General features: G+C 44.5%; 1 protein-coding gene across 1 annotated transcript; it reads right to left on the bottom strand.

Moving 5' to 3' along the window:
- Window positions 1-1,779: 1,779 nt before the first annotated feature.
- LOC120540027 (keratin, type I cytoskeletal 10-like) lies at window positions 1,780-25,236 on the bottom strand. The gene is made up of 8 exons (XM_039770475.1): window positions 24,649-25,236; window positions 19,063-19,145; window positions 15,798-15,954; window positions 14,502-14,663; window positions 14,273-14,401; window positions 9,898-10,106; window positions 5,302-5,336; window positions 1,780-2,297 (listed from the first exon to the last, which is right to left on the bottom strand). The coding sequence occupies exons 1-8, from the start codon at window positions 25,156-25,158 to the stop codon at window positions 2,287-2,289; spliced, it is 1,296 nt and encodes a 431-aa protein (XP_039626409.1). The 5' UTR covers window positions 25,159-25,236; the 3' UTR covers window positions 1,780-2,286.
- Window positions 25,237-27,132: the final 1,896 nt, after the last annotated feature.

The following is a 27,132-nucleotide window of genomic DNA, read 5'->3' as shown; positions in this document are numbered from 1 at the left end:
GTTTTAACGATGTGTTTACATAGATCGTTGTAGACACGGAACACACATGAAATGAAAGGGTTCCCAATAACGATATAGTATTTATAAAAGGTGTCATTTTGCTTGACTTCTCACTCTATACAACTGACACGCCGGTAAACAGACTTGAGCTGAGAAAACTGTGCGGCGGTGGGGGGATGTGATAGTAGGCTGCTTGCTGCTTATCGACATATTCACAGGACAAAAGACGCTGATGGAGAGGTGCGAAGCATTTTAAGGTGGGACGGATCTACAAGTTTTTTCGTAGGCTCTGGTAATTCTAGTGTTAATGAAGAAACAAATCAATTCAGAGGACTGAATCCTTAAAAACAGGGCTAATCAAAAGGAAGGGAAAAGGAGTTAATTAGCAGTAAAAAAAAACTGCTCGCTGACACCCGTGAACTAAGGGGCCTGCGTCACGTCAATTAAAGCGAAAGCAACACAAGTTAATCAGCAGATGGTTAGAATGAAAACCTACAGCCACTGCGGCCCACCAGGACCGGAGTTGGACACCCCTGTTTTGTCCTCCAGGAAAATGAGAATAAAAACCAATACGTTTATAGAGGTGTGCAAGGACGGACACTCAAGAGGGATGAGCCTTTTGTCTGAACATGTCAGGCTTGACGGTAACTTTTCTCTGCTTGGGTCCAGCAGGGGGCGCTCTGTGTTGACATAGGAAAAAAACATTGAAGACATGAGGGGGCCGTGGTGTGGCACTCCAGCATCTAGGTTTGAACACACAATGGGAGGTCTGAAAGTCTAAAAGTACACCTCATAAGAAGTATCTTCTGTCTATATCCAGACGGTGTACAGTTTTGGTCTCCGTATTACAGAAAAAGACACAGCATCAGTAGAGAAAGTCCAGAGAAGAGCGACCTGGCTGATTCCAGGACACAGAGGTACGAGCTATGAAGAGAGACAGAAAGAACTGAACTTTTTCAGTTTAAACAAATGAGATTAAGATGGGATCTGACTGAGGTGTTTAAAATTATGAATGGAATTAGTAGAGTAGATCCCAGTTTTTGCTTTCAAATAAATTCGACAGACTTGAGTTGTTTGGCCAAACGGTGCAGAGGGCGGTCCAGTACACGCACCTAGCGGCAGGCGCCGGAACTAAGTATCCTCCATAAAATAATTCTCATTATTTTTGGGTCCCCCATCGTACACGCTTATCTTTTGGTCTGGTGTTAGATGGACAGATGACAGATCTTACTGCTAAGTAATGGGGGAGTCCTGGTGGCCGTGAGCTTACCAGTGGTACACCACATGTCTGGAAGGCCAGGCTTGAATGTTTCACCCGTTTGGCGTCCATGTGCGTTTCCCCTCGCATCCTCAAACCTCCTGGTGACTAATGACTTTAAATTCGTGCAGTGCCTGCTGGTGGGATGAGATCAAGCCCTCCCTGTGCTGCTTATCTGGATTAAACTGGTGTAATCTTAGACTGCATAATGGACCTTGGGTATGTTTGAGTAGTTTTATGTGTACCTCATCATGGAACCCAAGTCGTAGGGAGCAGGACTGTAGTCTTAACAATGCCAAGTCCATCACCAGACATTAGCTTTCCATTATTCTTATGTATGTCGTTGAGAGTTTGGAGGTCAATCAGACTACATGGAGATAATTAAAGATATGTTAGGTTGTCTGGAGAGTCTGAAGCAACCTGGCCGGACTGCGAACACAAGAACTCCAAGGTGAAGGAACTGCTGCTTATGAAATCCCAACCCTGTCCTTTTGACTTATTAAAAAGGCCAAACACGTGACCACTTGTGACAGAGAGCTTTATTGATTAAGCATCGTTTTCAGGAAAGACAAGACAGAGAGGAGTAGCAGAAGGATCGTGGTGGCCCACCCTTGACTTCCCACCCACGCACCCCTCACTCTTATCACATTTGTGTGACGTCTGACGAGTCACCTTGGAGCAAAGCTCGAAATCGATGAGCGGTCACAAGCTGTGACACAGTCTTCAAGACCTCCTTAGGGTGATGGGACGTGTTTGTAGAGCTCCAGTTTGCAGGTCATTCTGGGTGATCTTACTGGGGGTCCGGAGAGCTGATGACCAGATTATCTTGGTGTCTGTCAAAGGGAGTGCTGGGGTTGCTGATGCTGAACTGCTGTATTTGGAAAACGTGGGGTCGATGGGCAGGACCACGTGACTCTCATATTAAGCAATGATCAGTTTAGAAACAGATGAGGAAATGAAGGCGCCTGGCTAGAAGCCGACAAGAGGGGCTCTTCAAGCTGAAGCAGTAGCGGAGACATCAGGTGTTCCTACTTGTGATCTGCAGGGACAGAGAAGCAAAAGTACAATAGTGAGACATGTGCGGGATTGGCATCGCCACATGCAAGTGCTGTCAGGGTAGCCTGAATTACATTTAACATTTTATAGCATTGTAGCTGAAACAAAAAGCAGTGCATGATGTGTGCTGCCAGTAAGCCCGCCAAACATTTCCTTTAGTTACATCCGTCTCCCATCTGGCCAAGCGCCACTCGCCTCTTTTGTGATGGAGCGTAAAGGCATTTGGTGCCCCACGTGAAAAGTTAAACACATCTTTGTCAAATCTCTGACGCGATATTCTAGAAAGTGGGCCATCAGAATTTGTTGTAACCCTTCAATTGGGAGATGAAATGTGTGCACTTGGACCTGAGCCGGGAACAGGGAATTGGAATGGCTGCCGGAGTCCAAGAGTAGCTAGATAGCTGTCACGGGAGAGACTGATGCTTTGTTCCATGACCTGGGGCTGCATGTACTGCTGTGCTAATAATATAATCACATCGACTAATTTTGTTAATGATCAGTTTGTTCATAAGTAATTGGCCTAACAAGAACAGTTATGGCTCTGGGCTATTCTGTCACAGGTAGGGCCTTGGATCAAAACTGTGGTGTGCTGTCTGGCACAGAGTGGAGAAAAGCAGAAGGGTAGTGGTGAACGGGAAGCTGTCTAATGGCTGCTTGTCTTTCACCACCGTAACAAATATTTCACTTTTATGCCGTCCTCAGAACGGCGGAGTACATTCAAAGGGCACGGCAACACCTTTAGTACCATCAGCTGCCTACCACACATGGAGGGCAGATGGCAATATCAGCCCGAGAATCAACGGAAATGCTGGAAAAATGTCATCATTGGTAACACCGCGGAAGGTCTAAAACAGGGGTGTCCAACTCCAGTCCTGGTGGGCCGCAGTGGCTGCAGGTTTTCATTCTAACCATCTTCTTCATTAGTGAGCCGTTTTTGCTGCTACTTAACTTCTTTTTCTTTAGTTTTAATTAACTTGACTCGGGCCCCTTACTTGTCTTTTTTTTTTCCTTAATTAGCAGCCAAACAATAATGAGACACAAAACAAGCCACCACGTGACCAGCTCACCTGAAAATAAAGAAAGGTGATGGTCTCAGTAAGGTTGATCTCTCAGGTCACCAAAACAGTTTGACGACGTTCTTTGAAAAAGCAGAAAATCAACAGTTTTGGAAATGTCTGCTGTGGCAGAATGAGAGCAGCAACAAGCCATAGAATTAAATAAGTTTAATTAACAGCAAGAATTGCCTTCTCATTATGAAACTGGCTGGAGTTTGAAATCCCAGTTTAGCTGCTCATCTGTTGGCCCATTTCATGTCTCATTTCTGTTTGGCTGCCATTTAATGAAGAAAGGAAATAAATCGGAGGACTGGATCCTTAAAAATAGGGCTATTAAAATGAAGGAAAAAGGAGTTAATTAGCAGTGAAACCTGATCACTGATTAGGAAAAAGGTTAGAATGAAAACCTGCGGTCCACCAGGCCCAGAGTTTTACACCTGTGAACTAAGGGGGTCCGAGCCACGTCAATTAAAACTAAAAAAAAACTTTATTAGCAGCAAAAACGATTTACTAATTAAGAAGATGATTAGAATGAAAACCTGCAGCCACTGTGGCCCACCATGTCTGGAGCTGGACACCCTTGGTCAAAAAAGAGGGTGTTGCAATTCAAAAAAGGAAACTTGGCAGAAGTCTGAAAAAGTCCAGAATGTTACCAAACAGGCCAAACCACCAGAAGTGCCAGGTTTACATTGGCACTGCCCACTTACAGTATTACACAACAACCTAACAGTTCAGGCAGCCACATCACTCTGGAAGGTGGGGCAATGAGGGCACAACGCAGAGAGAGGAGGAGCTGGGCTCATAAATCTGCCATGTGAACGCTGCTCAAAAAACAATAAAGGCATAGTGAACATGTCGGAATTTGAGTTATTATCTGTTTGATCAGACTCATCCACCCATTAGCAGCCATATGCAACTCCTTAGCCAGCTCAGAAGCTAACAGACGGGATGGGTGACACACGAAAAGACAGCATCATTAAAAATAACTGAGCAATGCGTGTCAAACACTGTAAGTATACCAGTCAGGACCCCAGAAAGTGCCCTGCTTGTAAACAGACTTCTACTTTGATAGGTGCCAAGGCTGCGAGTGTCACTGAATTAACCTGCAAAGTCCCAACCAGACAGGATTGTTATTTTTTTGTTACAAACTACCCGGCTTCTCTAAAGGGTTTTTCTTAAAGCAGTGTTTCTCAACCTGTAGGATCTTGCTACCCAGTTTTACCTGTTTGAAGTTTATTGAGCAGTAATTGAAACCCCAGGGGGTAGAAGGGAGTCACAAAGCACCGGTGTCGCATTCCTTAAAATGTTTTTTTGGATTTTGATCCCATGTGAATTACACCTTCAAAACGTGTACCTAAAAAACCTAATGGCACCTGACTTTACGCTGATTGGCGACTCCACTAAACGTGTAATCCTAGACAGCTGGTAGAACACACACGCATCTCCTGAAGGAAGAATAGACCCCCACACCAAGGGGGTACCACGGGGGTTAGGTTTAGTGGAGGATGCTTTTCCCAATAAGAGAAGAGCCGATGCACGGGTTCAACTGGGTGTAAGTATTACATTGAATTTTTAATCAATTCTTATCACACATTTAGATTTTCTAATATAATTACCGTTTCCCCTCATATTTAATTAGATCATTTTTTCTGGACTATACAAAGACCCATAATCCAGGATATAAGCCCAGTGGGCATGCCTGGGCACACTGACCCCAAATTTAAAATATTTTATATAAATATAAATTTTAAATAATTCAAGTAAAAAGGCAGTCTTATATCAAAATGATCATATCCTATAATTAATTAAAATGGGGTTAGGGTTAGAGCACTGGCTATCACTGTGGTAACTCTTAATATCAGTTCATTATTAACATCTGAGCAGCGGACCCCGGTTTTTGAATATCTATTTCAGGTGAACTCTGCTGCTTACCTGGATGATGTTCTTCCGAGCTTTCAACTGACGCCCTAAGAGAAAATCAAAAAAGAAGTCCATCAATTCCTGAGTCCCATACCTGAAGCAAGCACACGCGTTCGCCAAGAGCATTGAAGGGGTCTATGACACCAGTATTGACCTGGGAGGCCTAATGCTCGTCTCCCAAGTTCCAGCACCTTGACTTACCAGAAGCCCCTTCCCCAAAAGCTGGGACTCTGTAGAATGAAGAAGTCTGTTTTGTTGCCAGATGCTTTAACACCATTTAGCAAATGGTTTAATGTTCAGGTGGCCCCGGTTCCAGAGGATAAACTGAACTTAGTGGTTGAACGCCCACTACTTTAGCGATGTTGTGATATCATCTACCGATTAGATGCTTATGTTGACCCCATGCTTGTTAGTTACTTGGTCAACAGCGGCTCCTGATGGCAAAACAGTGGAACGCCTACAGTTGTGTGCACTGAAGTACGAGAGAACACCTCGCAGCAGGACACATGATAGGGGGGAGTCCGATGTGGGTGGAGCTGGATGACTGAATGTTGCCATACGAGAAAGGTATGACATTAGATGTGGTTTTCTATTCTTTTCACAAATAATAATATTCATAATTTATTTCACACAGTACAAATCAATTTGTTGATTTATCCATCACTGTCCCTTACTCTTACAGAATGCAGTGGTAGTTCTTGTTCAACGCTCAAAGTCCGGCCTTCTTCCTTCGCCCCGTCCTGCACTCATCTCTGCGACTGAACCTCAGTCACAGCAACTCACTTCTCCTGCTGCTTGAAATCAAAGCTGGTAAGTGACATGACGTTTGTGTTTGTCAAACAATAGCGACAATATATTCTAGAAAGTGGGCCTTCAATTGGGAGATGAAATGTGTGCACTTGGACCTGAGCCGGGGACAGGGAATTGGAATGGCTGCCGGAGTCCAAGAGTAGCTAGATAGCTGTCACGGGAGAGACTGATGCTTTGTTCCATGACTTGGGGCTGCATGTACTGCTGTGCTAATAATATAATCACATCGACTAATTTGGTTAAAGATCAGTTTGTTCATAAGTAATTGGCCTAACAAGAACAGTTATGGCTCTGGGCTATTCTGTCACAGGTAGGGCCTTGGATCAAAACTGTGGTGTGCTGTCTGGCACAGAGTGGAGAAAAACAGAAGGGTAGTGGTGAACGGGAAGCTGTCTAATGGCTGCTTGTCTTTCACCACCGTAACAAATATTTCACTTTCATGCCGTCCTCAGAACGGCGGAGTACATTCAAAGGGCACGGCAACACCTTTAGTACCATCAGCTGCCTACCACACATGGAGGGCAGATGGCAATATCAGCCCGAGAATCAACGGAAATGCTGGAAAAATGTCATCATTGGTAACACCGCGGAAGGTCTAAAACAGGGGTGTCCAACTCCGGTCCTGGTGGGCCGCAGTGGCTGCAGGTTTTCGTTCTAACCATCTTCTTCATTAGTGAGCCGTTTTTGCTGCTAATTAACTTCTTTTTCTTTAGTTTTAATTAATAATTTAACTTGACTCAGGCCCCTTACTTGTCTTTTTTTTCCTTAATTAGCAGCCAAACAATAATGAGACACAAAACAAGCCACCACGTGACCAGCTCACCTGAAAATAAAGAAAGGTGATGGTCTCAGTAAGGTTGATCTCTCAGGTCACTAAAACAGTTTGACGACGTTCTTTGAAAAAGCAGAAAATCAACAGTTTTGGAAATGTCTGCTGTGGCAGAATGAGAGCAGCAACAAGCCATAGAATTAAATAAGTTTAATTAACAGCAAGAATTGCCTTCGCATTATGAAACTGGCTGGAGTTTGAAATCCCAGTTTAGCTGCTCATCTGTTGGCCCATTTCATGTCTCATTTCTGTTTGGCTGCCATTTAATGAAGAAAGGAAATAACTCGGAGGACTGGATCCTTAAAAATAGGGCTATTAAAATGAAGGAAAAAGGAGTTAATTAGCAGTGAAACCTGATCACTGATTAGGAAAAAGGTTAGAATGAAAACCTGCGGTCCACCAGGCCCAGAGTTTTACACCTGCGAACTAAGGGGGTCCGAGCCACGTTAATTAAAACTAAAAAAAACTTTATTAGCAGCAAAAACGATTTACTAATTAAGAAGATGATTAGAATGAAAACCTGCAGCCACTGTGGCCCTTCTGAACTTCTGAAGAAATGTACGAAAGTTGGCTTAACGACACTTGAGTTACAGCAACCAGACGTTCGTTCGCTCGGTCTTTCTGTTCGACTAAAACCGCCTCACAGATAAGTTAACTACTGTAATTTATGGGCAAAACGTCACAGTGATTCTCTCACTATCAGGCAATAGTTTTAGCTTGAGATTTCAGCACACATTTTTAGTTCTCCATTCTGTGATAGATATTATGTTTATAAAATGGGGAGTGTGCGCCCCTCGACTTCCTCGTATACTAAGAGAGAGGAAACAGTCATCAGAAGCACTTCTAGTTGCGTGATATTTTTCAAATATCATATCTCTTTGTTTCTTATCATGACTAATCGATCATATCGATACACAATCATTTATCTCTATGTATAATCAAACTTTACATTAAAATGATATTTTCACACTTGGGGAGGTCAAACGGTGGTGGAATCTCCGGTGGAGATTACGTGCAAAGTAAAAAGTTATAGTCACCTAAAAACATAGAAAAGGTATATTACTGTATATACTCGCGTATAAGTCAGGTCTTGAAACCCATAAAATCAGACCCCAACTTGTACGCTTGTTCAAAAATACAACACTTTTACCTTTTTTTTTTTTTACATCTTCTTGCTTACTCCAATCTCGAATTTTGTTGATTTTACCGTTTAATTTCCAGTAGTTTGTAATGTTGGCCGTATAAGTCGAATGCGGACAGCTCACGCTATTGGTCCAAGAGATTACAATATGCTAAGAGTAACCACAGAGCACTCTGCCTTTTTTTTTCCTATGTATTGTGCCTACGTGACCACACGGTGATACCCGAACTATTCCGAAGCGACGTTTGCCCCGATTTGTGTTTTTTTGTGTCTTACCCCCACATGCACCTTTATCATAAGAGCATCCCTTATCTTACGATGGAGCGTTCAATCAGAAGAAAATATGAAGCTGGTTTTAAATTAAAAGTCGTTGGAAGTGGCGAAAGAAATTGGTAACTGTGCCGCCGCAACAAAATTTGATGCGTCTGAGAATCTGTGTGCGAGATTGGAGGAGGCAAGAAGATGTAAAAATATAAAACCATGTAAATGGCGTATTTTTGAACAGGTGTATAAGTCGGGATCTGATTTTTAGGAACGATTTTTTTGTTTTCAAGACCTGACTTATACATGAGTATATACAGGTACTATTAAATTTCTCAAATTCATGGTAATTTACTGTATGGAGCCTGTTACAGATCTAAATAAATAAAGGCTTTTTTATGGAAACTTCATGTGGATGGGTCTTTTGGGCACCAAAAATGCTTCCCCTATGACATCACTCTTAGGAGCTACCCTGGCACCTTGGTTTTTGAGAGTGCAGGTGTATCTTGTCTCTTTTTAATCAAATGGGCCTTGTCACCGTATCAACGGGGTGTGCATGTTAAGTTACTCGTCGACTCCAGACTGGGGTGGTGTGAGGGAGGGCATGTGTGTGGACTACCACCCTGTCCCATGTTTGTTTCTGCCTTGTATCAGGTACAGCCAGGGTAGTTCATAGTCTCCATAACCCTGAATTACACGGGTAGTTGGTGTGATGGACTATATGCAGGGGTGGACATCCCAACTGGGAAGGATAGTGGTTCCTTAATCGGACAGGAGGCCAGCCCAATGCCATTCCAGAAACTGGGCAGGGAATACTCTTTCTTGCCTAGAATAGAGGCATAGGATGTCGGTGCCAGGAGGAATACATGGGCATCCCGGCTGGGTATTGTTCCAGTAGGCCTATATAATGCAAGAGCTGGGGAAGATAATGGATTTGGTACATTGCCTTTCCCAGAACATTAGATGGCAGTGGTGCCCCGGATTCCCACAGGGCACTATGGGACATTGAGTCCTTTGTCTCGGCCCTGTTGGGTGCCGCCAGGGGGTGCTGAGAAAATGGAGGTGCCATATGGCATGCGGTTTCCGGCTTGCGGTTTCCGCCTAACCCATATGGGCGGCAGAACAGAAGCACTTCCGGGTTAGCCAATATAAAAGGACTTGCCAACCCCATCCAGCCGAGTCAAAGTCGGGCCTTTGCACCCGTGTGGAAGGTATTTGTATACATAAATCAGTGTTTATTTGAAAGGGACTGGAATCTGTGAAGTTGTGCCTGGGGTTTGTGGCTCTCTGGTGCCCCCTAGTGGATCACAGTAGATAGCTGGACAGACAAAGAGCACTTCATTTATTTCCCTGGGGAGATTTGCCCTTTTAAAGCTCAATAAATAAATATTATTATATTATCTATATACTGTGTATACAGATAATGGTTAAGGAAAAAGGAATAGAATTTTGATTTCCCTTGTGGCTACGACCACATGGCACATACTGCACCCCATCTCACATCACGTCAGACCCTTGCCTGCTCTCCCCTCCATTTTTACGCACCCTGCACCTAACAGCTACATACCCCTCCAGCAGGCTCTTGTACATTGCAATCTCTGTCTCCAGCTTGATTTTGATGTTGAGCAGGTTCTGGTATTCCTGCGACTGGCGGGTCATGTCGCTGCGCACCGAGGACAGCTCCTCTTCCAGCCTCGTCACTATGGCTTGGTACCTCAGCAGCTCCTGTTCGTTTCGGGCGTTTATGTCTTGCAGGTTTTGTTGCAGGGCTTGGATCTGTGGAAGGAAGTGCATATCAATTAGCAACTCCAGACTTGGTCAAGTTATGCAGATGGCTACAATTATGGGTTGTGTTGTTTTATGCTAAAAAAAACCAAAAACATAAAACGGGGCTAACTTGACCCTGAGCTATCTGTTTTGTAGCTCCTTGGTTTAATCTGTGCTTTGTGTGGGGGTCTTCAAGACCTAGCAGGGAGAGAAGTAAACTTGGTCAGGCTTACGCTTGTGTTAATATTTATTTCGCTCGCATACGCTGCCTACAACTCACTAGTAAATATATAGCAGTTGTTTGGATATTTCTTCAGTGTGTGTGCTGCCATTTGAATAACGGTGCTGGCCTCCTCATTATTTCATTTGATGCCTTTTCACCGTCAACATCACCGCAAGTCGCTTCTCAGGTTTACTTCGATGATTCCTGCGTTTTAGCAACGTCAACCGTAGCAACTTAACGTGATCTGCTAAGAGCCACAGAAGTGCGTGGTGGGCTCTTCATAGGCATTGCCATCTTTTGATACACCAATGCACTTTACAGGCAGACTTCACTTGTCTCCAGATTTATTTATTTATTTATTTCAGGCGACTTAATCACAGTGACACAGTGAGTGAGTTGTGGGGACATCTTGCCCCAGTGGAATATGTCCCAAGGCGCAATACAATATACTGATGCAGCTCAGCTGTGTCCACATTTCCCCCCCAATATGAGTAACTCGCTTTGGAGTCAGACGTTTAGTAGACGTTGCTGGGGCCCATTGCTCGGTCAATTCTCATTCTGACAAAGTCATGTCGTGTCATTTTCCTTTTTTTTTTTTTTAAACTTTTATTGAATTTATTTAAAGCTGAGTGTCTTTTTGTAATTTTGAATCTCTTGTCTGTTTTTAATCTCCGTTGTCTGTTTTTGTTTTTACTGATTTACGCAGAGTGTAATGAAAGGCACTTGTAAATGAAATGCATTATCCATCCATCTATTATCCAACCCGCTATATCCTAACTACAGGGTCACGGGGGTCTGCTGGAGCCAATCCCAGCCAACACAGGGCGCAAGGCAGGAAACAAACCCCGGGCAGGGCGCCAGCCCACCGCTGGGCACACACACTAGGGGCAATTTAGGATCGCCAATGCACCTGACCGGCATGTCTTTGGGAGGAAACCCACGGAGTGCAAACCCGGGTCTCAGCACTACCCACTGCGCCACCGTGCCGCCCAGATTAACCAAGTAATTCATTAAATATGATTGAGTGTGACACAATGAATGAATAAGTAATCAATGGAAGACAAAGACAAATGGAAGAAGCCAAAGACGGAGACGAGAAGTGAAAAGGTTAGCAAGAATGAGCGCATGAATGAATTTGTGAATAAAATATCCTCAGCCCACCGCACCCCCAATACACAGTAAATGCTTATTCTGAGATGTCATTGATTAGATCCTACCAGACTTGAAAAGTTTTGCACAGTCCCTCTAATTGAGAATTAGATTTTTTCCAATTTCACATAGTAAATTATTACCCACTGACTTAAAAGAGGTGAGTTAGGTTTCTTCCAGTTGACATGTCTACGTGCCAATAGTAAAGGCCTTTACAGTTTGTTTGTCCTTCTCCACTTTAAGCCCCTCTATGAGCCCACCACACACAGCTGTTAATGGGTTAGGAGGGATTGGGACCAATGTTCCCTCTAAGGATCGCTCACACGAATTCAGAGCATCACTCATACTTCCCGCACGATCGCTCATTCCGACGGCGTCGCTCGTACTTATCGCGAAAATTGGTGCTCGTAAATTTTTGGCTTAAACAAAATGTCGCTCATAAACAATGTTTCTTGCTCACTATATGCTACTCCTTAGAGGGAACATTGATTGGGGCACCAAGGCTATCGGAGTGGCGTTTATAGATTTCTGTCCAGAATGATGTTAATTTGGTGCACCCCTAAAACATGTGGCCCAGTGAGACCAGAGTTCGATTGCAACGTTCACAGGTTGGACAATTTGAAATGAGAAGGATGCTCTCGATATATAATTTTAAGTTGAATGTTTGTATGGGACGGCACGGTGGCGCAGTGGTAGCGCTGCTGCCTCACAGTATGGAGACGTGGGTTCACTTCCCGGGTCCTCCCTCCGTGGAGTTTGCATGTTCTCCCCGTGTCTGCGTGGGTTTCCTCCCACAGTCCAAAGACATGCAGGTTAGGTGGATTGGCGAACTTAACTTGTCCCTAGTGTGTGTGTGTGGGTGTGTGTGCCCTGTGGTGGGCTGGCGCCCTGCCCAGGGTTTGTTTCCTGCCTTGCACCCTGTGTTGGCTGGGATTGGCTTCAGCAGACCCCCATGACCCTGTCGTTAGGATATAGCAGGTTGTATAATGGATGGATGGATGTTTGTATGCTTTTCACATATGGAGCTCGAGTGAATTCTGTGCATGGCTGCCTTCCCCTCCTCTTCTGAAATGTTGAGTGGGAGATCCTTTTTTCCCAACTGTACTGATTGATCTTTAAAACGAAGGGGCTTTAAAATGTTTTATATATTATAGAAATGCTGTCCGAGTCCCCAAGACTGATTCGTATCTCTTCTGGAAGAGAAGTAGGTGGGAGGTGAGGAAAATTGGGCAGATTTCGTTTAGCAAAGTTTCTAATTTGGAGATAGCGGAAAAATTGTGTTGATGGGAATCTAAATTTGGAGTGTAATCATTCATAGGATGCAAAGACATTATCTATATACTTCACAAATCTCTAAATGATTTAATCCTATTCGTTTTCCAAGCATTAAAAACTGTGGGTGGAAAAAGGTGGTTGTCATGTAGAGGTGCCACAGATCAAATATTCTCTAACTACTCCAAGTGCTTCCTACGTTGGTTCCATATTCTGAGTGAATGAAGCACAGTTGGGTTGTTAGCATATTGACGATAACTCGTATTTACTGGGGGACAAAGCAAGGAATCTAAGGAAGTGCTGCAGGATTTCATTTCTATTGCAGACCAAGCCTCTGTGTGTTCATCAGCTTGTGTCAATGGCCAGGTGTTTTACAGCTTGTATGTCTGCCCCTCAGTAATAAAACTGAACGTTAGGCAGAGCCATGCCACCTTCTGATTTAGGTCATTGTAGGGTCACCCTGTAGATGTGTGGATATTTCAAATTCCAAGTAAATGGGGTTTTGATTAAATCTAATTTCTTAAAAAAAGATTTGTTAATGTAGCTGGGGATGTTTTGAACTAGAAACAGAAGCTTAGGGGGGGATATTCGTGTATTTTTCAAGCCGACGTGATCCAGACCAGGGTCACTTGGTCTGGTGACTAACACTACCAACTAGCACAGCACTGATCAGGGCACCGGGCAGTCCCTACATTGATGGATTGAAGGCCAGATGTCCACATGACCATCCATTTTCTAACCCGCTGAATCCGAATACAGGGTCACGGGGTCTGCTGGAGCCAATCCCAGCCAGCACAGGGCACAAGGCAGGAACCAATCCTGGGCAGGGTGCCAACCCACCGCAGTGTCCACATGACCAGCATCATCTAAAGACCGATTGAGATCATTGATTTTAGGTAGAATGACTAGTGGGGGCTTGGTGGTCTTGTGGCCTTGGAACCCCTGCAGATTTTTTTTTTTCTTCCAGTCCTCTGGAGTATTTTTTATTCTTTGTTACTTAGTATTGCCTAATCTTATTTTTACATTTTTCTTTTTCTTTCTTCATCTTGTAAAGCACTTTGAGCTCCATCATTTGTTTGAAAATGTGCTCTAGAAATAAATGTTGGGTGTGAGTGGTATTTAGTTTTTCTTGGTCCTGACTTTTGAGTTTTGTGTCTTCCTTCGATTCCCGACTTACAATTTTGATTCGAGGAAAGACTGGCCGGCCTCTCGGTTTTACACTTCATGGTCTGCTTTAACATTTCCTCTCTTGATGCTCCCTGACTTTAGTTTTCATCTCCCGGATGCTGCATTACACGTCGTCTGTCAGATGTGGCTGCACGACAGTCGAGTAGCCCTACGCTGTTAAATGTGGAAGGCCAAAGTCTTCCAGTGAAAATCATTCGATAATTTTGCACAATCTGTTAAACGAATCGGCCTTAAGTTGGGAGATGATTCTCGCTAATGATGTGCCTCATCTACTGGATTGCTGTCTTTAAGTCCCCGGGGTAGTCGATGGCTACAAATGATAATATCGGTCATATCCTCTTACCGTTGCGCGCAGTGCGTCCAGTTCGGCTTGTATGTTCTGCATCTGGCGGCGGCTTTCAGACAGCTCGGATTTTGCAGCGTCCATTTCGGGTTGTGCTTCACTCGGTTCTTTTAGATTATTGCTTTCCGCCTAAAGTGTGGGAGGTAAAACACAACAACAAAGGACTCAAGCACCGCTCGGTTTTATGTCAAGCTAGACAGAGAGAAGCAGCAGCAGCCGCCGCCTGTACCTGTTTGTTGAACCAGGACGCCCATTCGTCTCTGTTTTTGCGCATGATGTTCTCATACTCATCACGGAGGTCTTCAAGGATTTTGTTCAAGTCGGGGCCTGGGGTGGAGTCCACTTCCACGTTGATGGTGCCAGTCATTTTCTGCCTGAGGCCACTCATGTCCTGAAAGAACCAGTGGACAGAAATGACCTTTGATCCTCAACGCATTTTAAAGGGCTAATGTTTGCTATCCGCCATATTGTTCAAGTCATTCCCTTTTATTACATTCAAGCCAAGAATCCATCTTAGTTCTGTTTTTTTTTTTTTGAGTAAGACATCTGCGCATACTGCTGGCTTCCTTACCCCGGCAGGATGCTCCTTCTACAGAGAGGTGACAATTTGTTTGTCCCCTTAAGACTTTAGAGAAATGTAAATATTAGAACAAACAACAAGAACTTCTAGCTTGGCGAATGTATAGAGAGCCGTTGGCATCATGTATGGTAGTTGGCATTAAGAGGGAATATGCTGCGGCCAGACCTGCCCAGTCGTGCCACAGGTTTACATTTAAAGGCATTTCACATTTAAATAAAGCTGGTGCAGCTTATTGCGTCCATGAATGGAAGATGACGCACATTGGAAGTTTGTTGTTTTTCCTTCCGCACCCTTCTCCTGATCCACCATGCCATACCTTAATAATAACTCTTTACATTTATATAGCGCTTTTCTCGCTACAGGGGAGCCACTTCAATCAGCACTACTGTGTAGCACCCACTTAGATGATGCGACGGCAGCCATTTTTGCGCCAGTATGCTCACCACACATTGGAGATTGTCAATAAGAGACGGGGGATGATTAGGGGGCCAGAATGATTAGGCTATGGGGGGCAATTTGGACAATTCTTTACGAAGGATGCCCAGGGATCTTTTATGACCACAGAGAGTTAAGACCTCAGTTTTATGTCTCATCCGAAGGACGGTGACATTTTTACAGCATGGTGTCCCCATCGCTGCATTGAGGCACTGGGATCCACAGTCAGACCACAGGATAAGCGTTAAGCGCCCCTTACTGGCCTCACCAACACCTCTTCTAACAGCAACCCAAGCTTTTCCTGGTTGGTCTCCCATTCAAGTCCTAGCTGGGCCTGCACATGCTTAGCTTCAGGCGGATGACCTCTTCTGAAGTGCAGGTGGCTTAGATTATGATAGATTCTGACCGTCGGCCAAATGCTTTGGCGGGTTTGCTTGAAAGACTCCCTGTATGTGGTGACGTTTCCAAGTACATTTGTTAATTCAATCAAACACTTTTTCCCGCTCTTACCTCTTCGTGGTTCTTCTTCAAGTAGTCCAGTTCATCCTGCAGGCTTGAGATTTCGCTCTCTAAGTTACGCTGGGTGTTGGTGTAGTCCGCCTTCAGAGCATGCAGGCCATTGATGTCAGCCTCCACCGACTGTCTCAGGAGCAGCTCAGTCTCATACCTGAAAAGATTCAACGCTTGACTCTCTCTCTCTCTCGTCTAGACCAAAAAACAAGAACCTTCTGGCACGGGGTCCAGCAATGACATTTTACTGTAATAAAACTAAAGAACTGCTTTACTGGGGGGTAGCATTTTGTGAAGTTTTTAACCCATCCTTTCATTTTCTTTAACTGTCTGATCCAGTTCATTACAGTCAGGTGTGTCTCATCAGTGGAAAGCCATTGTGATGGTGTAGTGGTATAAAAATATGAAGATGTTAATGTTCAAAACACACAATAGTGAAGTGTCCTTTAATCAACATAGCTCTCTATTATAAGAGACGAGACGAGACTTTGGCCATGAGATTTTTTCAAGTCCCGCCCTCCTCTCAACCATTTCCGGTTAACGGCTCGCGCACACGGCCCTCTCACCTCTCATTCGTGTGAATGCTTTTGCGCTCTTATCTCTTATAAATCTTAACGATTTCCTCACTTTAAGTTCCCAATTAAAGAAGACTTATTATGTCCAAATCTTATTGAAGAATTTCATCCCGAAGGGATATCAACAGAAGCAATGAGTACACAGGCAATCCTAGCACCAAGAACCGATGAAGTCAAACGAATTAACACCAGAAATGTTGATCGGTTACATGGCAGATTGGTTAAACGCGTATCAATAGACTCTGCTGAAACAGTTGGTGGTGATGGTGCGGAAGATGAAAACATCGACTTACAATATCACGAAGAATATCTACAACCGTTAACAGTGTCTGGTCTTCCACCGGCCAAATTACTGTAGAAAGAAAGATGTATCCGAGAAAGGTAATGTAGTACATCTTCAGGGGATAACATGAGACACCAAAGGAGATCTCGATATGCCATTCGTATTAAAATGTTTACAGTTTCCCGTTAGGAGAGCGTTTGCTATGACAATTAACGAATCACAGGGGCAAACAATCGAAAAAGTTGGTTTATTTATTAGAGAGAAAGAAACAAAATTCACTCCCACGAAGTTATATGTTGCGTTGTCACGATGCAAGTCCAAACACGGAATCACAATTCAGTCTGATATTGATGAAAATTTAATTCCAAAAAATTGTTTTTACTAAAGTTTTACAGTAAAAGTGTAAGTTTAAAAAATATTTGCGTGTTAATTTCAAAGCCAAACACAACAAAATCATATAACGCAACAAATACCTCTAACGCAACATGAAACATAATTTACTTTCAAATTCCTACGTTTTATTATTTTTTACTACGGTTAATTACTCACTGTAATGTAAATAAGTTAGGTCTATTATGCATGTGTAACAACTCCCATGGAAATAACAATCTGTTTAAATTGTGAGTAGCAGAAGCGCAAAGAGGCCAGTGCGTAGCGCCCGCCCGGGGGTTGGCGAGCGAAGTGAGCAGGGGGCAGAGCCGCCTTTCTTGTTTGTTTGTTTTTTTTCCTTCAGACTGAATGTCCGCACATGTTTGTTTTGCTGCGCCTGTGACGCTCCTCGGTCATGCGCTGTAAAAAAAAAAATGGCAGTAAATTTAACGGTAAAAATACTCTAAACAGTGAAAGTAAAATACCTTTTCCAAAAATTAAAAGCAAAGTAACCTCATGTTCTGCTGAAAATTACCTGGATATCTTAAACAATACATTTCATTATGTTTTACAGCCAAGTTCTATAAAATCAATATTTTTCTACCTAAAAGACACGACATACTGTTTAGTGATGCATTACGGTTACCCTGAAAAACTCGCAGTTAATCTGACAATGTAAAACTGTTAAATAACGGAGGTTAACAACTGTAAAGCGTGGTGTCAGTAACACTGAAGTTACGATATTTGCATAAGGCCACGCCCCGTATTATTCTACCCTTTGAACAATCGGGGTTTATTAAACAACGTTAGCAGATTTCTTTTTTCCTGCGTGCTGAAGGTTTTTTGACGTTCTAGAAGTTCATTTATGGTGCGTTGTATTCTGTTAGCTGGCACACCTGTAGGACACCAAACACCACAAAGACAAACTTTACTTCTCCAGCAGACAATGAGACGGAAATTCCTTAAACATCGAATTCTTTTCAATAAATATAATTGAATGATACACATTTGTTTTTGGTTGTTGTTACTTTACTGATACAAGTTGTGTACTGGTGTCTGATCCTGACGATATTTTTCTGATGGTTTGATTGGTTTATTTCTTACAGTGCTTTGATTTCAGGTTATGATGAAGTTTTCACTTCTAGTGGAATGTGTGGTAAAGAAAAAAACAGTTATGTACTACAAAGTTATACCGTAGACCTTAAAAGATTGTTACCTTTGACGCCCAGGAGGAACGGAGGAGGGCTTGTGCCTCCTCCAGACCGCGAGGGGGCGTCCGCCCTGGTTATGTTGGTGGCCTAGAAGCCCAGCCCTGTCGGGACCCGTGGCTGCGCCCCGGTGCCTGAATATCCATGGAGCCCAGCACTTCCGCCACACCAGGAAGTGCTGGGGGGAAGACGACAGGGGACACCCGGACGGCTTCCGGGTGCGCAGCCGGCACTTCCGCCACTCTGGGGCGTGTCTACGGAGGAGTGCCGGGAAGCAGATGGAGCCCATCCGGGTTCCTATTTAAGGGGCCGCCTCCCTTCAGTCGATGGTGGAAGAGGACTGGAGGCGGCCAAGAGAGAGGCACAAGGACTGTGAGGCCTGGACATTTGGGGGAACGGTGCTGGAGGCACTAGGAAGTGCACTAACATCATTATTGTAATATATTGTAAATAAACGTGTGTTGGGTGAAATTAAGATGTCCGCCTGTCTGTGTCCGGGTTCAAGTCCACACCTTCTTTCTTACGGTAACATTCTGGCAGCCACAACAGTACTTTACTGTATATTTATTTATTTATTTATTTTTTTTTACAGTGAGGAGTGCGACCGTGACGTGAGAGGCCATTGCTGCCAGTCAAGCAGAGGTATGTGGCATTCACAGCCTATTTACTTTGGAGTTTGGAAGGCAAACTGAATTCACGTACTGTAAATGTTTCAAATAAGTGCAGCTTTTGGGAGGCGATGCTTCAATGGTGTTTAAAGGCCAGAATCGCCTGATTGTGTCGTATGGATGAGTTACAATACTGGGTATTTAATACAGAGATTTGCTTACTTGTTCCGGAAATCATCCGATGCCAGTCTTGCATTGTCAATCTCGAGAGCCAATCGGGCGTTCTCCATGATCTTGTCCTGGATCTGTAAAGTGGAATATTCAGAAAGAGCAGAGGTGGTCAGCCTAACTCGTGGAAAAGGGTTTGATGTCGGGCGTTGCCATTCCTCCTGGAAACAGCACTTATTTTTAACATTTTATGAATTGTATTAAAATCAAATAATATTCCATACAAGCAAGTCAAATTTAACAAAACTAGGTTCGAAACAAATCAACCCCAACAGCACTGGCTTATTTCATATATTAAGAAAAAGAAAAAACTGATAACAATTACAATACAATTTATTTTTGTGAATCTCAAAATCACACAAGGAGTACCGCAGTGGGCTTTCACAGGCCCAGCCTTTTGACAGCCCCTCAGCCTCGACTCTCTAAGAAGACAAGAAAAAACTCCCAAAAAAAATGGAAGAAACCTTAGGGTAGGCAGTTCAACGAGAGACCCCTTTCAAGGTAGGGTGTATAGTGGGTGCCAAAAAGAAGGAGATCAATACAAAACAGTACACAGAACAGAACACAAGTCATCAATACAATAGAAATTCTATCTGTCTGTCGGTCTGTGTTATCCTGTCTATCCAACCCACTATATCCTAACTACAGGGTCACGGGGGTCACTGGAGCCAATCCCAGCCAACATAGGGCGCAAGGCAGGAAACAAACCCCGGCCAGGGCGCCAGCCCACCACCGCAGGTTATCCTGCCTACTACACTAAAGTCTGTCTGTCTGTCTGATCCTGCCTACTACACTAAAATATCTAGCTATCTTACTAGCTATATAGTGCCTTTCACATATATCTATTGTCATGGGTGACTGGGTGCCATACCCATCTGGGACGCCTATGTAGCGCCTCTGCTCGGAGAGGACAGCCGCCTTGGTTGTTATGGGGGTCACTGGAATCGAGCTGGGAAGCTCAACCCTATAGGGGCCCGTGGCCACTGCCAGGGGGTGGGTTAGTCCGGGGTCACCCGGATTGCTTCCGGTTGCTCAGCCGGCACTTCCTGGTGGAAGTTCATCAAGGGGCACCTGGAGCATATCTGGGACAATATAAAAAGGGCCGCCTTCCAACAGTCAGGGTGGAGGAAGGCAAGGCTTTGGAGTGTGGAGAGAAGGTGGCCCGAAGAGGACCATTGTGAGGCCAGACAGAAGGGTGATTGGCGCTGGAGCACTGTGTGCTGTGCGGGACTGGTTATTGGACTTGTAAATAAATCGTGTGTTGTGGACTGAAGATGGTGTCTGTCTGTCTGTGGTCGGGCTGGCTTTCACACTATCTAGGTTGGGCGTGCAGTGGGTGTCAAAAAGAGGGGTCAATACAATACAATACACAGAACAGAACACAATCCTCCGTACAATATAATGATAAAATGGTTTAACTAACTGGGGTTCACTTGTGGGCATTTCAAATCCAGAAACTTTCATGAATTCTAAAGCTTTTGTGTTTTGTCATAGTGTCCGAGTCCATGCTGTTTCATTACAGTAAATCCCAGCGCTACCAGTATGGAGTTTACGGTTCCTTCCCGTGTCTGTGTGGGTCTCGCTTATCTCGGAGGACGTCTAAACTGATCGGACTGATTAGTTATACCACATGGGATGGGCGCGCTTCCTACTTAGTACAGTATGTTGCCAGGACAGACTCTTGCCACCCTTGACCCTGATTTAAAACAAGCAGGTTTCCAAAGAATATATATTAGTATAATAAATTATGTTCCATACATCCATTTTCACAACCTTCTAAGTCTATTACTAGACATTTAGGAGACCTGAGCTTTCCTGGCAGAATTAGATGCAAGGTGAGAGTCAAGTCGGCACGGAGTTTCAGTCCATCTCAGCGTAAGCTCAAAATGGCAGCCGCAGACACTCAAACTGTTTTCATTTCGAGTCACCAGATAACTACCAGCTGTGCCTTTGGTGGAAAACCAGTGGGCTTGGGCAACAGGGACACAGGAAGAACATTTTCAATGGAGCTGTGATGCCAGTGGCATCGTGCTATCCATCCACCCATCCTCTTAACCTACTTATACAGGGTCACATGGGAGCTGGAGCCAATCCTAGCAGTTGTTGAGCGCAAAGGTAGGAAGGACCCCCCACCGCCCCAAGGACAGGGCAGCCGTCCCATAAGAGGGCGAAAACACAAACACCAATTTACCGAATCTGCATGTCTTTGAACTGTCGGAGGAAACCCACACAGACACGGGGAGAACATGCAGATTTCATGCAACGCAAAATGGGAATGTGAACAGCAACAACATTCATTTCTGTCGCACGTTGTCATACAAGTGGTAAAGCTCAAAGTGCTTAACAAGATGAAGAAAGAAAAGTTTATTAAAAGAAAATAACTAAAAATAAGATTAGAAATTAGGAAACCCCGACTCCTTGTTGCAAGGTGCTGTGCCACCTCCTTTGCTGCCCACTGTATGGCAGCACGTTATGTTGTCCTGCACCCTCGGCTCCTGCATTGTTCTCGCTTGCACATCATCATCGCACTTTATTGTGCTCTTGACTAAGGTACGCTTTGAGTGGCAAATCAGACTACGTCACCGTGACGAGGTGATTAACTAAATGCAGTAGTTGGTCGATGTGCCCCTTTTATGTAAATGAGGTCATTTTAGAACGTGAAGATCACTTCTTTGTGCTATTGGGCATTTTATTTTGTTTGTTTTTGTGTTTCCTTTTGTGACATTAACCCAGATACTGCTTAAAATAAGCCAACCTGGAAACCCACCCATCAAACAACCATGAGAGAGACGAGAGGGAGAGAGTATATCGAAAGGGCTATCACTGCCGAATGAGGTCTGCTGGCTTCGCCCACCTTGTGTCGTTTACAGCACCCATCAGCACATCATCACAGCGTGTTTTACTCGTCAAACCCACGCCTCGTTCATTTGGCTCACTTTTTCTCTTTTTCTAACTCCGTTTGCTCTCGTGGGTCCCATTCGTTAAATGGTGATGTCGATCCTGTCTGCTCAATCGATTCTGTTGAACTACCCGTTTAAAAGTGTTTTCACGTTCAGAAGTCCAAATGAGGCGGTGGCACCTTACTTTACTTCAGTTTCACAGTGCAGACTTCCAAGTGAACGAATCCTATCGATGAACATCCCACATGTGTATGGTGAACGACGTTAAATTTGCAGAAATTGGAGGGTCGGGGGGGTGCATGGAGGTTGGATAACAGTTTGCACAACGCTGCATTTTTCACATTTATTCGGTTTGCTTACGAAACGCAGCTCAGTGAGCAAAACGCCTGTTTATCGAGGCACTGGAGGACTACTTGGAAAATGTTGTACATTAGGGAATTTGTTCAATGGCATTGGAGTTGGCGAGATTTGACCGTTATGGGATGTTGTACCGTAGAGACTTGGGTCTAGTCAGCCTAAAAACATTGTAGCATTCTAAATGTGTAGTGTGACCCTGAGCAAGTCACTTCACCTGCCTGGGCACCAATTGGAAAAACCAAAAGGAATGTAACCAATTGTATCCTAAATGTTGTAAGTCGGCCCCAGCTGCCAATTTTCTAACTAGCTTACCAACTTCAGGGTCAGGGGAAACATTGGCAGCAACACAGGAAGCAGCAGCAGCAGAAGAGATGGTAAAGGTGCCAGTCCATCTCAGGAGACACACACACACACACACACACAGAGTCAAGACCCAGACCCGCTCTCATTATGCCAACAGCCCCTTACTTATAATCACATTTAGCCGCCTCTTCTTCACAAAGCGACTTACAAAGGTCATTGTTAGAGTGAGAGGGGAGGAGCACATTAAGACAATTACTTGGCGTCCCGAAAAGAAAAGGAGTTTGTCATCGATTAGACACCACCATCACTTCCTCACACTTTACAAATCTTTTATGTTGAGAGCAAGATTTTCATTTTCAATTACTATTTTTACTTTTTAAATTGAGCAGCCACCCACTTTCCAGACCCTGATTTACCATTTGTACCATTTACAGGGTCTGCATCAGGCTTGGAGAGCTTTAACACTCTGACACTAACATTAACTTCCATCCATCCATCCATCCATCCATCCATCCATCCATTTTCTAACCCGCTGAATCCGAACACAGGGTCACAGGGGTCTGCTGGAGCCAATCCCAGCCAACACAGGGCACAAGGCAGGAACCAATCCTGGGCAGGGTGCCAACCCACCGCAGGACACACACAAACACACCCACACACCAAGCACACACTAGGGCCAATTTACAATCGCCAGTCCACCTAACCTGCATGTCTTTGGACTGTGGGAGGAAACCCACACAGACACGGGGAGAACATGCAAACTCCACGCAGGGAGGACCTGGGAAGCGAACCCGGGTCTCCTAACTGCGAGGCAGCAGCGCTACCACTGCGCCACCATGCCGCCCACTAACATTAACTTACAGAAGCAAATCAAATCCCTCACTGGCAGGGATATGAGAAACTGGAGCACCAGGAGACTCCCACTATATGGGGGCTCCCCCAAACACTGCACTGGGGCATTGGGATCCACACACAGACCACAGGGTATGCACCCCCTGCTGGCCTCACCAACGCCTCTTCCAGCAGCAACCCTAGATTGGTGGTCTCAAAGTCCCATCCTAGAGGACCACCGTGGCTGCAGGTTTTCATTCTAACCCTTTTCTTAATGAGTGACCTGTTTTTGCTGCTAACTCACTTCTTCTGAACTCATTTTATTTGAGTTGCTCTTGAAGACTCAGACGCCTCAATTATTTCTTTTTCCTTAATTAGCTGCCAAATAATAGTGAGATACAAAACGAACCAAAATGTGAGCAGCAAACTGTGACCATCATATAGCATCTGAAAATAAAAAGGGTGGAGGTCTCAGGAATGCTGATCTGCTTGGCTCCCTTAAACATCTTAACTGCGCTCTTAGAGAAATAAAGAAAAAATCGACAATTTCGGAAATGTCTTAATGCATAATGAGAGCAGCAACAAGCCATGGAATTAAAGATCAGGTTTAATTAACTACAAGAATCAGAGTCTCATTAAGCAACCAGTTGGAATAAAATTGGCTGGAGTTTGAGGCCCTGACTGAGTTGGTCTTCTGTTGGCTCACTCACTTCACATTTCATTTCTGTTTAAGGAAAGAAGTGAAGAAATACAGGGGAACAAATCTTAAAAAAAACAAGTCAATTAAAATGAAAGGAAAAGGAGTTAATTAGCAGCAGAAGCATTGCACTAATTAACAAAAGGGTTAGAGTGAAAACCTGCAGCCATGGGGGCCCTCCAGGACCGGAGTTGGGGACCCCTGACTTAAGGGGGAACACTAGCACTAGAAGTCAAGCGTGATAATCAAAGCCAGATCCCTGGAGATGAGGAGGCGACGGTGCCAAACGCTGTGCCGCCACACCACCTCTGCAGAGGATAAGCACAGAAGACTGGCAACTCATTTCAGCTCCATAGCAGACGTGCCCGTTTCTCTTAGTACTTGTCTTCTGTCCTCCTATCCCAGTGACCCGTTCTGCACAACAAAACGCTGCTATCATTTTAACCGTCTTTACACAGAATTAAGTCATATTTGAATCTGCTGGTGTCTTACCTGCTGCTGCAGTGGATGGATTTTGTCATAGTAGCTAGTCCAGTCCACCTCTTTACCAGCTTTAGCACTGGCACTGACGGTATCGTGTATCTTGCCCTCCAGCTCAGCGTTGGCCTTCTCCAGGGCACGCACCTTCTCTAGATAGCTGGCCAGACGGTCATTTAGATTCTGCATTTCAGCCTTCTCATTGACTCCACCGGACAACGAGCCCCCACCACCTCCTGTTCCTATGCCACTTCCACCAATAAAGCCCCCTCCACCACCAAAGCTTGACCCATAGCTGCCAGAGCCTGACCCAATGAACCCTCCACCACCAAAGCTTGACCCATAGCTGCCAGAGCCTGACCCTTGGCTGCCACCACCAAAGCTTGAGCTATACCCCACGCCCCCCATACTAGAACCCCGCACTGAAGCTCCCCCACCCCAACCCATTTGGGCTGTGGAGAGCTGGGGCCTGCGCTGGATGATCACAGACTGGCTGTTGTACTTTGGAGTAGTTCTAACAGACATTGTAGGAGCCCAGAATGACAAGAACTTGCGTTGAGCCTCGGTGTAGCCAGGAGCTGAATGCAGTGCTGGAGGTGGCTGGGTGACGACTCTTTATCCTGCCAGGTGTGACATGAGGCCCAGCCTCGTCTCCTCTCATTGGACATCCCGGCTCCAGCAGATCTCGCCCTGGGGGGCCTACAGTATAGTGAACTCTAATGAGGTGATGAGAAATGACAGAAAAATGCAGAGTCTGCTACAAGTTTGATTGTTTTTGGCAAAGACGAGCCACGATACGGGAGAGCCCAAAGCACCGAAAAGAGCTTTTCAGAATGTTAACTCTTCATAAACATCAGGAGGGTCACAACGGGACCACTAGAATGCAATGGCAGATTTTCTGTGGCTACAAAAGGGCCAGAAAGTTCAACTTTTTGACTCATTTGCCCATAGAACTTTTAAGAGCCATTTGGTCAAAGCTGCTGATGTTGTTCTTAGTGAGCTGTGGGCAACTACAGCAAGAAACTTTTACTGACGTCCCAAATGTTTGCTTTATTTGGACAGATTTGCTCGAGATGGCAACGTAACTCCATTCTACTAGAAATCCTGCATGAGTGTCTTTTAACCAGGACATGGCACGCTGTGTATCTAAAACCTCTGTCCATACACCTCACTCAAAGTTGGTGAGATATTCATATATGTATATACTTAGGGGGTTTTGCCCCCTTCCCGGCCTGCGCTATGTGCCAGCCACTTCATGTCTCTGCCGCTCGCGTTGTGAAGGGAGACGCGGTCGCTCCTCCGAAACCCCCTCTTAAACGGTGATACAAGGGGAAACACATAGAAGTTTTTTTTTTAAACCCCTCTTTGCTCAATCAGCTGCTGCTGCTGCTGCTGTGCTGTGTGATCCGCATCTCCCGCGGCGCACTTCTGTCATATCGCTTATGTCCATATGTTCAATCTCTTTTACCTTTTTGTCAGTATAGCATTGGATTTTGATTCTGTGTTTGGAATTACATCGTGACAATGCAACATATAACTGCCTGTGAGTGAATATCGTTTCTTTCTCTCTACAAGAAATGTGGCTGACAATGGCATTCGCACAAAGGAGAAATGATTTCTCTCGCGGGATTTCACTTTCACCAAACAACAAATCTTCATCTTCTTCATTGGGAAGCGACGTTACTTTTCCCTGATTGCAACATGAGTTAGACGAACTACAAGTCTCCAACTTAAACTTTAAATCCGAACAATATATTCAATCTCTTTTTGCTGTTCCGTTATTTCGCCGAGTAATAATTTCCGTTTGTTTACGCCAATGCGATCTTTACTATCCTTTGTTTTGTGACTTTCGAATTTTAGTACTTTCATTATCTCTAACCTGCTCTGCATGTGTATCGCGCCAATGTTTTTGAACCTCTTTACATCGTTCTACTTTGTCATCTACTCTTTCTTTTATTTCTGTCCCCGGGCCTGGTTACAATATACATTAGCAGCTGGAGATCCACAAAGGGAGGAAATGAATCACGTATCATGAAGTGGTTTTAATTCCTGAGCTCTCAGCCCTGTATTTAAATAAAACGTTATGACCAATACCCCCCCAGGACGCCCCATCAAATTTTGCCACATATTGCCTTTGATTCTTGTAAGTCTAAGCATTATCCTCTGATGAAGACTCCTGGCAGGGCTGAGAGCTCAGGAATTAAAACCACTTCATGATACGTGATTCATTTCCTCCCTTTGTGGATCTCCAGTTGCTAATGTGTATATATATAATATATACTTTATAATATATATAAAATATCCCCCCCTCTTTACTGAACTGTTCATTTTGGGTTAAATTTGCTGACAAGCATTGGTGGTCTGCTATCTTCAGATCTTTCCACAGATTTTCAGTGTGATTTCGGTCTGGGCTCTGACTGGCCACACCAGGACATTCACTTTGTTCTTCTTCACTCACCATGTTCTCAATGTTGCTGTGTGCTTCAAGTCGTCGTCGTG

Source organism: Polypterus senegalus, chromosome 12, assembly GCF_016835505.1.
Source record: "Polypterus senegalus isolate Bchr_013 chromosome 12, ASM1683550v1, whole genome shotgun sequence".
NCBI lineage: Eukaryota > Metazoa > Chordata > Cladistia > Polypteriformes > Polypteridae > Polypterus > Polypterus senegalus.
Note: the sequence above shows the minus strand (reverse complement) of the source record. Positions and strands in the feature narration are given on the sequence as shown.